Consider the following 11,532-nt stretch of genomic DNA (forward strand, 5'->3'; position numbering starts at 1 on the left):
GTGGAGCTACTACACCCTCTACTGCACCCTCTACTACACCCTCTACTACACCCTTTACTACACCCTCTACTGCACCCTCTACTACACCCTCTACTACACCCTCTACTACACCCTCTACTGCACCCTTTACTACACCCTCTACTGCACCCTCTACTGCACCCTCTACTGCACCCTCTACTACACCCTCTACTGCACCCTCTACTACACCCTCTACTACACCCTCTACTGCACCCTTTACTACACCCTCTACTGCACCCTCTACTGCACCCTTTACTGCACCCTCTACTGCACCCTCTACTTAACCCTCTATACACCCTTTACTACACCCTCTACTGCACCCTCTACTACACCCTCTACTGCACCCTCTACTGCACCCTCTACTGCACCCTCTACTTAACCCTCTACTGCACCCTTTACTACACCCTCTACTGCACCCTCTACTACACCCTCTACTACACCCTCTACTGCACCCTTTACTACACCCTCTACTGCACCCTCTACTGCACCCTCTACTTAACCCTCTACTGCACCCTCTACTGCACCCTTTACTGCACCCTCTACTACACCTTCTACTGCACCCTCTACTGCACCTTCTACTACACCCTCTACTGCACCCTCTACTGCACCCTCTACTTAACCCTCTACTTAACCCTCTACTACACCCTCTACTGCACCTTCTACTACACCCTCTACTGCACCCTCTACTACACCCTCTACTGCACCCTCTACTGCACCCTCTACTACACCCTCTACTACACCCTCTACTGCACCCTCTACTGCACCTTCTACTGCACCCTCTACTACACCCTCTACTACACCCTCTACTGCACCCTCTACTGCACCCTCTACTTAACCCTCTACTACACCCTCTACTGCACCTTCTACTACACCCTCTACTGCACCCTCTGCTGCACCCTTTATAAAACCCTCTGCTGCACCATCTCCTGCACCCTTTACTACACCCTCTACTACACCCTCTACTGCACCCTCTACTGCACCCTTTACTACACCCTTTACTACACCCTCTACTGCACCCTCTCCTGCACCCTCTACTAAACCTCTACTGCACCTTCTAGTACACCCTCTACTGCACCCTCTACAGCACCTTCTACTACACCCTCTACTGCACCCTTTATTACTCCCTTTATTACACCCTCTACTGCACCCTCTACTGCATCCTCTACTATACCCTCTACTACACCCTCTACTGCATCCTCTACTATACCCTCTACTGCACCCTCTACTGCACCCTCTACTGCATCCTCTACTATACCCTCTACTGCACCCTCTACTGCATCCTCTACTATACCCTCTACTACACCCTCTACTGCATCCTCTACTATACCCTCTACTGCACCCTCTACTGCACCCTCTACTGCATCCTCTACTATACCCTCTACTGCACCCTCTACTGCATCCTCTACTACACCCTCTACTGCACCCTCTACTGCACCCTCTACTGCATCCTCTACTATACCCTCTATTACACCCTCTACTACACCCTCTACTGCATCCTCTACTATACCCTCTACTGCACCCTCTACTGCACCCTCTACTGCACCCTCTACTATACCCTCTACTGCACCCTCTACTGCATCCTCTACTATACCCTCTATTACACCCTCTACTACACCCTCTACTGCACCCTCTACTGCATCCTCTACTATACCCTCTACTGCACCCTCTACTGCATCCTCTACTATACCCTCTACTGCACCCTTTATTACACCCTTTATTACACCCTCTACTGCATCCTCTACTACACCCTCTACTGCACCCTCTACTGCACCCTCTACTGCATCCTCTACTGCACCCTCTACTGCACCCTCTACTGCACCCTCTACTGCACCCTCTACTATACCCTCTACTGCACCCTCTACTGCATCCTCTACTATACCCTCTATTACACCCTCTACTACACCCTCTACTGCACCCTCTACTGCATCCTCTACTATACCCTCTACTGCACCCTCTACTGCATCCTCTACTATACCCTCTACTGCACCCTTTATTACACCCTTTATTACACCCTCTACTGCATCCTCTACTACACCCTCTACTGCACCCTTTACTGCACCCTTTACTACACCCTCTACTGCACCTTTAATACTCCTTCACTCTCTATTACACCCTCTACTGCACCCTTTATTACACCCTCTACTGCACCCTTTACTGCACCCTTTACAACACCCTCTACTACACCTTTAATACTCCCTCACCCTCTACTACACCATCTATTATACCTTTAATACTGCTCACCCTCTACTACACCCACTATTACACCTTTAATACTTCTCCACCCTCTATGACACCCTCTATTACACCTTTAATACTCCTTCACCCTCTACTACACCCTCTACTGCACCTGTAATACTGCTACAGTACTCTCAGTAAGACTCCTGCACTTCATGTGACTTTATGATGTGTCCTGTAGGAGTTTAGGAGTTCATAACTCTAAGGTGAGATCACTGACACTCGACTCGTGGGAACCAGAACTCCTGAAGGTGAGCGTCACATGACCTAAAATCTATTCCAGAACTGTACTGTCTGGCTTATTCATGTTCATTATTGTGCATGTTTATTTCCCAGCATGCCTTTTAACCTGCTGTTACGTGTGGTTTGTGTTGTAGCTGATGTGTGAGCTGGGTAATGAGCTGATTAATCAGATCTACGAGGCTCGTAGAGGAGAGATGGGCTGGAAGAAACCACAGCCTGGAGACCCCAGGTACTCAACACTTCCTTCAACTCCCGCTCATGCACTTCCTCTTGGTTCACTCCTTTTGACCACCTTGAGGAAAGTTTATTAGATGAGTTTGGCAGCTGAAGAATGTGTTAAAGTCTGGGTTTTATTAATCTGACTGTAAATAACAGCTGATTAATACAGTATATTAATATAAAATGAGTATATTAAACATCCACCACATTGGCTTATAAAAAGTAAATTGAATAATGAATGTGCGTGGTCCAGGCAGGAAATCGAGGCCTACATCCGGGCCAAGTACGTGGAGAGGAGGTTTGTGCGAAAGCAAGAGTCTCAGGAGCAAAGGTCAAAGGTTATGATGCTGAGTAAACATGACAAGCATCTGAAGGGAAGTGTGGAGTTCCTGCCCCCTCGGCCACCCCCTCCCACTCCTAAAATCCGCCCCGCCTCCAACACCTCTGGTTTGTTTACCTTTCAGCTACCTATACATTTATTTATTTCAAGCTGTGTCCCAAATGCCAGAACGTACGGAGTTTGTTCTAACCAGATGTTGATAGTATTTTGAATATTTGATGTTGATGCTTGTGTCCTCTGGATGGTGAACAGCGCCCCTCATTGGGCAGGAGGCTCGACGTGACTCGCTCTTCTGCCCTGATGAGCTCGATTCCCTCTTTTCCTACTTTGACACGTCATCAAAGCTCCGGAGCCGTAAGTACTGGGTTCAGGATCTGATTCAGAGGCAGTAGAAAGGAATTTAATATATTTCTGTCATTCCAGAGGAAGTGAAGGGAACTGGGTTCTAGGGGTTCTAAACACTCCTTCACAGGAAGTAGTTTCTAGGGTTTCTAAACATTCTCTCCCAGTTAAGATGTTCTCAAACAGGAAGTGGTTTAGGGGGAAAAGTGATTTGATGATGAAAAGTGAAAGATGATTTGTTAATTTGTTTAAAGAATTTTAACTACAAATAATTCTTAATTGCAATAATGTGATGTAAGCATGTTAATGTAGTGTGTGTGTGTGTGTGTGTGTGTGTGTGTGTGTGTGTGTGTGAGACAGTGAAGAGTGCAGACAGCGGCATTCACACCAGCGCTGATGGAAGCAGAGAGATGCTTAACTCTTCATCCAACACCAGCCTGAGTGAACCAGGTATGACCTCTGACCTATGACCCTGACCCAACATTACAGCCTCACAGTGTTCAGTTTGCATTTAAATCTAAATAATCTTTCAGATCTGCAGGAGGCAGAGTCTGTGCATGAGTCCCCGCCCGTTCTTCCCCGTGTGATGGAGTGTTCCCCCAGTCTGCTGCTGTACTGGGCCTCGTGTGCCTCCAGTTTAGCCGACATGGCAGAGGCGCTAGCGCTCGGTGCAGATGTTAACTGGGCAAACGCTGAAGATCAGAGCCGTACACCGCTGATGCAGGCAGTACAGGGGGTGAGCGCAAATCCTCTTCCTGTTTAAAGAATAGTTACCAGCCATAAATATCACTATTTCTGCTGTCTTCATCTTCAATGTTATGTGTGTGTGTGTGTGTGTGTGTGTGTGTGTTTTTCAGGGTTCATTAGTCCCGTGTGAGTTCCTGCTACAAAACTCTGCTAATGTTGATCAGCAGGATGCTCGAGGAAGAGGAGCACTGCACCACGCTGCCATGCTGGGACATACCGGGTATACACACACACAGACATATGCACACACTGCACCACCCTGCCATTAATTAGTCACATTGTATTAACCTTCCTAACATTGGCATAACCGTATGAGCATTGTGTTTTTTGTTAGCATTGTAAAAGTAGGCTAGCACATTAATATTAGGTACAGGGTTAGCGACCTTAAACTAGAGGTAGTGTCTGTCCTCATGTCCCGTTTCTTTTCCTCTTCTTCCTTTAGACAGGTTTGTTTGTTCCTGAAGCGTGGAGCTTGTCAGAGTGTTTCGGATATGGATGGCAGGAGTCCACTGTCCATCGCCATGGATACCACCAATGCTGACATCGTCACCCTGTACACAAAACACACACACACACAGCATCCTCCTATAGTCCATTTTCCTATAGCCCGTCCTCCTATAGTCTACAAGCCCAATTCCAAAAAAGTATGGACGCTGTGTAAAATGTAAAAAAGTTGGGGCGGGGCAACAGAAGGCTGTTAAAGTAAGTGTTAGTAAAAAGAAACAGCTGGATGTTAATTGGCAACATGTCAGTAACATGATTGGGTATAAAAAGAGTATCTTAGAGAGGCAGAGTCTATCCTTCTATAGCCCATCTTCATATAGTCCATATTTCTGTAGACCATCCTCCTTTAGTCCATCCACCTATAGCCCATCTTCATATAGCCCATCCTCTTATAGTATATCCTATAGCCCATCCTCTTATAGCCAATCCTGTAGCCCATCCTCTTATAGCGTATCCCAGTGGTTTTCAAAGTGGGGGCCGCCAGGGGGCGCCGAGGGGGCCTCAACAATTGGTGTGAAAAATAAATAAATACATCATTTTTTCTTTCTCACTCTCAGACAACCACACACAGACAAACACACACACAATCAATTCCTAATGTAATGTAATGTAAAGATGTAAGATAAATTTAATAAAAAACGGGGATATATTCAGAAGTCTGTATTTTTAATGTGTTTTAAAGACATCTTGCAAAAGGGGGGCCTCGGTCAAATGTTAATGCCATATGGAGGGCCTTGCCCTGGAAAAGTTTGGGAACTCCTGGTCTATCCTATAGCCCATCCTGTAGGCCACCCTGTATGATTTTATAGTTTGGGATATTAATAACAGCTAACCACATTACTGTTGTGTGGTGGTCTGTGACAGTTGCAGGAAGTAAATCTGGAATAAAGCAGATTGAAATCCCCAAAAGTGTTCCACATAATTTTCTTCTGAACATGTTTAGGAGATGATGGAAGGTCATGATATATCTCTCTCTCTCTCTCTCTCTCTCTCTCTCTCTCTCTCTCTCTCTCTCTCTGTGTCTCTCAGGCTACGCATGGCGAAGGTGAATGAGGAGATGAGGGAGTCACTGGAGCAGCCAACTCAGTACTTTCAGTCTCACAGTCACTCAGAGCAGTATAGGAAGTGCATCCAGGAGTTCATCGCCCAGCAACTGGACGAGTGTTAACACACGACTATATGCCATAGATGATATCCAACACAGCTGGACGGGTGCTAACACATGACTAAACACCATAGATAATAACCGACACAGCTGGACAGGTGCTACCACATGACTAAACACCATAAATAATAACCATCACAGCTGGATGGGTGCTACCACATGACTAAACATCATAAATAATAATCAACACAGCTCCAGTTAAGACCTAAACACCACAGCTGCAGTATTACAGCATGTTGCAGACTATAAGACAAGGTATATGTTGTAATTTTTGCATTAGCCTGTTAGTGTGTTTACGTCGATGCACCACTGCCATAACACTACTGTTGACTTGATGCTGATATTATAAAACTCCCGTAATACTGACGATAGAATGTATACTACGATGTGACGCATGACTATTAGACAGATTCAATATGGCTACATTCCAGTACTATTTTTAATATCATCCATTTTCCCTTAGTTGACTCCTCTTGGACAAATCAGCTGCTGTTTCATTGCTGCTTAAGGAAGTGAAGGGGCCAGAGCTACCAGATGTCTCTGTGGTTTGAAAATTTAAGTACAGATTAGGAGAGAACAGTTTAGGATGGCCACAAGGGGGCACTGTCATATTAAATTTTGAGAATTTAATTTATCACCTGCTTTCAGTGGTATTAATTTACACACAGTATCTTTTCCTTAGGGTGCACGGCTTAGTGGTTAGCACGTTCGCCTCACACCTTCAGGGTCCGGGGTTCGATTCCCACAGGGGCCCTCTGTCTGCAGAGTTTGCTGCGGGGTTTCCTCTGGGTACTCCGGTTTCCTCCCCCAGTCCAAAGACATGCATGGTAGGCTGGTTGGTGTGTCTAAAGTGTCCGTAGTGAATGAGTGTGTATGTGATTGTGCCCTGCGATGGACTGGCACCCTGTCCAGGGTGTACCCCGCCTTGTGCCCAATGCTCCCTGGGATAGGCTCCAGGTTCCCTGTGTCCCTGTGGCCCTGAAGAAGGAGAAAGCGGTAGAAGATGGATGGATGGATCTTTTCCTTAAGTGCTTTTCAGGCTCTGCCCACAAATATACTGATATTTTTGAAAACATACCATCTGCGTCCACATGGAAACTACGTTTAGCATCACTGAAAATGATCGCTTTTTGAAATGATGGAGAAATCGTACAATTTTCACTGTTTTCTTGTGGACAGGAAAACAAGGTATATTTTTGAAGACCTGTGCGTGTCTGTTGTGTGTGTTAGGACAGGATTTGTTCAGGTCGTTACTCTGTGCACTGTACTATCAGTTTCATTTCGCTTTCGGTTTTTCCACATTCCTTCCCGAAAGCTCAACACGCAGCTCTCTACTCTCCAGGCGTTTGACTAAACATTTAATGACATATTCTCTCTGTGTGAATGTTTTCAGATAGTTTTTGTGTTGTTGTGTGAATGGAGGGAATGAGAGAATTTAAAGATTTTAAAAATGCTGTTTGTGTGGATGGGAATTTCTCTGAGTAAAAACTGTTTTAAAAAATATCCATATACATGTGGGCAGGGCTTCAGACTGCAGGTGATAAATTAATTGATTTCCATTGACTCCACTCCCTATTTTATACTTTTATATCGAGATTATTCAAATTACATATTAATTAATGCAGAATTTTTTGGTACACACTCTTGTACTTGTGTTGTAAGTGTACACTCATGTCTCATAAAGGGATGTCTATGAAGGTGTGTTAGAAACCATTTTGGGTCATGTGGTCTGTTTTCCTTAATGGTGCTTGTTTGAGACCAAACACACAACATGCACGACACACACCGTTTAAAAAACACACATTAATCCCCATCTTGTGTTTTTTTTTTGTATAATATCAGACATAATATCAGAATTATGAGCCTGATTTTCTACATCCTGTAAATCTCTTGACCTTTTATTACGGTTTACGATATCATCACGATATTGTACATTTTATAAATTGTAAGAAGACACATGCTTCTTCAGATGTGTCCAAAATAAGGACAGCTGTCCTCATGACGCTGTGGAAAACTCCGGAATGTCATTTTAAAGCCATTAACTTTATTCTGGTATTGAGTATCGTGATGTATTGTATAACTGATTATCAGCACATCCTTAATTATAAACTATTCAGTCTTCCTTAATTATTCTTGCCTTTGACTGTAACAAACACACTGTGTACACACACACACACACACACACTGTGGACATACATTATCTCTTTCATATAAAAACAGTTTTTATGCTTAAAGTCTGACATTAAATCTAAAAACATGACACTTAAGCATGTGACTATCTTAAGCTTAATTCTGATTGGTCAGTTGGTTGATGAGGCTGTGATGTAATGTGCTGCAACCTCGAGCTGGTTGCTGATTGGTCACCCGGTTGATGAGGCTGTGATGTAATGTGCAGCAACCTTGAGCTGGATGCTGATTGGTCAGCTGGTTGATGAGGCTGTGATGTAATGTGCAGCAACCTCGAGCTGGATGCTGATTGGTCAGCTGGTTAATGAGGATGTGATTATGTGTTATATGTAATGTAGTGTTTTATAATCCTGTAAATAATCAGATATCTGTGCACAACTTCAAGGACATCATGTCTCAGACTCTTCTGTAGTTAATCTTCTATACGCTGCATGACATTAGACAACAATGGCACATGCTGTTATTAAAATATGCTAAAGGCCTGAAACACACTGGACTCTCTCTCTCACACACACACACACACACACAGAAACACTGTCGTAAAATGTGTCACCTGATTTCTTTTTTATTTTAATGTGAACTTTTTAATTCTGAACATTGGCACTAGGAGACGCTGTAGCACATAATGACAGGAGGAAGCTCTCTCTCTCTCTCTCTCTCTCTCTCCTGTTTGATTAAATTCCGACTTAATGATGATGATGATGATGATGTCATAGTGGGCGTTACAGCAGCTGACCAATTAGCAGCTTCATTACAACTCTGGGCAGAGAGAGAGAGCGAGAGATTTAAAAAATACTTTCTCTTCTTTCTTTCTTTTTATCTGTCTTTTCAACCTCTTTCCTATATCATTCTCCATGTTTCTTCTTTCTTTGTTTTGATTTTTTTAATTATGCTTTATTTTCCCTCTACTGTCTTATTGCTTGATTTTTCTCACACTTTCTGTTCTCTCCCCTTCCCTTCTTTCTTTCTTTTTCTTCCTTCCTTCCTTCCTTCCTTTCTTTCTTTCTTTCTTTCTTCCTTTCTTTCTTATTGTGTTGCATCTGTACACAAGTACTAAAATATATTTTTAATATCTTGTTTTAGACTTTAATATTTATTTTGTCCCTCCAACAATTCAACTCTTCATGAGCAGAATGTTTTATTTAGACTATATTATTAAACACTAGATTAAGGTTGGAGTGACTGATGAATCCTGCAGCGCCACCTTCAGGATGGGGGGTTATTAGTTATTAGTTAATAAGCACTCATGTTGAATTTAGCATCATTGTTTAGGTGTGAGGGCGCACGGTGGCTTAGTGGTTAGCACGTTCGCCTCACACCACCAGGGTCCAGGATTCGATTCCTGCCGGGGCCCTGTGTGTGTGGAGTTTGCATGTTCTCCCCGTGCTGTGGGGGTTTCCTCCGGGTACTCCGGTTTCCTCCCCCAGTCCAAAGACATGCATGGTAGGCTGATTGGCATGTCTAAATTGTCCGTAGTGTATGAATGGGTGTGTGAGTGTGTGTGATTGTGCCCTGCGATGGATTGGCACCCTGTCCAGGGTGTACCCCGCCTTGTGCCCGATGCTCCCTGGGATTGGCTCCAGGTTCCCCCGCGACCCTGAAGAAGGAGTAAGCGGTAGAAGATGGATGGATGGATGTTTAGGTGTGTTTCAGGCCCGAGTGTGATTTGCTGTATATAATCACTCCTGAGTGCTGATAAAGCTGAATTTCTATGTACCTGGGTCATTATAGGCCTATATTTACTCCTGAAGGCACATCTGTTTAAAGACCATTTTTAGATGTCATTTGTTTAAAATATTCACTGCTAACAGAAGAGTGGAGGAACAAATGTAGAGATTTAACTTACAGTCTGTTGTTTATGTTATTGAATGTATATGAATGTACACAGTGACCTTTACAGCTTCAATATCCCACAATGCATCAGTGCTCTGTACATATCACTGTAATAACAGCTTATTTTTAATACTGTGACTATATAACTGGCAGGGTAGTGAGTAAGCCCTGCCCACATGTTCTGTAAGGCTGATCAGACTTCACCCCTAATGCTAACTGCCTTTGACTAAAAATGTCTGAAATATAAAATATCCCTCCAGACTCTTGTCCAGTGGTTCACTTCACCAGAAACTAGGACTTTCATGGTAGATAGATGAGATTTGGGAAGAACTGCAGTAATATTAGCTAGATAGTTCCGTTCACCGTGACTGGGAGTGACAAGTCATATTAATAAACTAGCAAGATAAATGTCTTATTATTAATTACACTCTTACAAAGAAAGATAAATCATAAAAGGTTCTTGTATGGATCCAGTTGGATAACCCTTGAAGTTAGAACCAACTAAATGGATCTACTTCAGCAAGCTTAGAACCATTAACCATCCAAATAGTATGATTTAGGAAATTGGAACCCACAACCATCCAAGTACAACGTATAGCGGTCCAAACAGAACCTCTTTGGGAAACTAAAAACACTTCACCATCCAAGGAACCTTTGAGAACCGCTTTTTAAAGTGTACTAGTTCCTTTATAATTTTTTCAGAAGGATCACCTGACATTTTGTTGAGTTTACAGGGTACGTTTACTTAGAGTTAGAGTTGTGATGTTTGGCTGTGGAGCCTTATTATGGGTGAAGTTTTAGACACTAACTGGACCCGGGTTCTAGAGTTTTGGATGAAATGTATATTGAAGCTGCAAGTCACTGTTTATGTAAAACTGAAACGTTCTCTCAGTGTCCAATTATTCTGTTTTATTAGTGGTATTTAATCACATTAACATTATTTCCTGTATTTAACTGTGAATATGTGTGAAAGAAGAACAGACTCAGAAGAACCTGTTACGTCTCAGAAGGTTCTGGATAATTCTTTAAGTATTTAGTAATGTTTATGAGAACCTGGAGTCGAGCATTGTTGTATTAAAGGGATCTCAGCTGCTGTTGTGTTCTAATAATCCTCCACACTGAGTGTGTAAGGGCTGACAGTTTGATCCGGGGTGAAGTTATTGGGACGGAACCGAGCTGTCGTGTTACTGCACTGGAGACCATGAACAAGTTCTCCTCCTGGTTCTGATCCAGCTGAAACTCCACAATCTGTGCCTTTTTACTTTTTCTCCAGTTTATTTTTTTCAATCTGCACTTTAATAAACATCTTGAGTTGTTAGCAGACCAGCTGTGTCCTGTTTTTTATTTTATATTGTATTTATTTATGGGTCTAAACAGGGCTGTACTCCAGAAAAGGAATCTTAATCAGTAAACATGAATATTTCACAATATAGACAGTTTATAAGTAAAAAATATTGCTTGTAGCATGATTATTTATAAACAAACATATCAAAGAAAAAGGAGGCATTTAAACCACATTCCAGTAATGATTTTAACAGGATGCTTTTTTTAATTAATTTTTTTAATTAGTTTTATTAATCTTTTTATATATAAACGTAAACATTTATTCGCTTGGAAACGAGTTAAATAAACAATATAAATATAACTAATAAACAAATAAATATGTTTTCTACAGTATCTGTCACAGACAGGAAGTTTG

The 11,532-nt window shown here is 42.8% G+C and overlaps 1 protein-coding gene across 1 annotated transcript in view; it reads left to right on the top strand.

Annotated features, from left to right (window-relative positions):
• acap2a (ArfGAP with coiled-coil, ankyrin repeat and PH domains 2a) overlaps nucleotides 1-6,763 on the top strand; it is a 20,300-nt gene extending 13,537 nt beyond the window's left edge. Inside the window, exons 16-24 of the mRNA XM_053630028.1 lie at nucleotides 2,435-2,504; nucleotides 2,631-2,725; nucleotides 2,969-3,162; nucleotides 3,308-3,409; nucleotides 3,758-3,847; nucleotides 3,931-4,133; nucleotides 4,255-4,364; nucleotides 4,587-4,697; nucleotides 5,678-6,763. Of these exons, the coding sequence (XP_053486003.1) occupies nucleotides 2,435-2,504; nucleotides 2,631-2,725; nucleotides 2,969-3,162; nucleotides 3,308-3,409; nucleotides 3,758-3,847; nucleotides 3,931-4,133; nucleotides 4,255-4,364; nucleotides 4,587-4,697; nucleotides 5,678-5,816 (1,114 nt within the window). The 3' untranslated portion in view covers nucleotides 5,817-6,763. The remainder of the gene's footprint in view (nucleotides 1-2,434; nucleotides 2,505-2,630; nucleotides 2,726-2,968; nucleotides 3,163-3,307; nucleotides 3,410-3,757; nucleotides 3,848-3,930; nucleotides 4,134-4,254; nucleotides 4,365-4,586; nucleotides 4,698-5,677) is intronic.
• The last annotated feature ends 4,769 nt before the right edge of the window (nucleotides 6,764-11,532 follow it).

Source organism: Ictalurus furcatus, chromosome 7 (genome assembly GCF_023375685.1).
Source record: "Ictalurus furcatus strain D&B chromosome 7, Billie_1.0, whole genome shotgun sequence".
Classification (NCBI taxonomy): domain Eukaryota; kingdom Metazoa; phylum Chordata; class Actinopteri; order Siluriformes; family Ictaluridae; genus Ictalurus; species Ictalurus furcatus.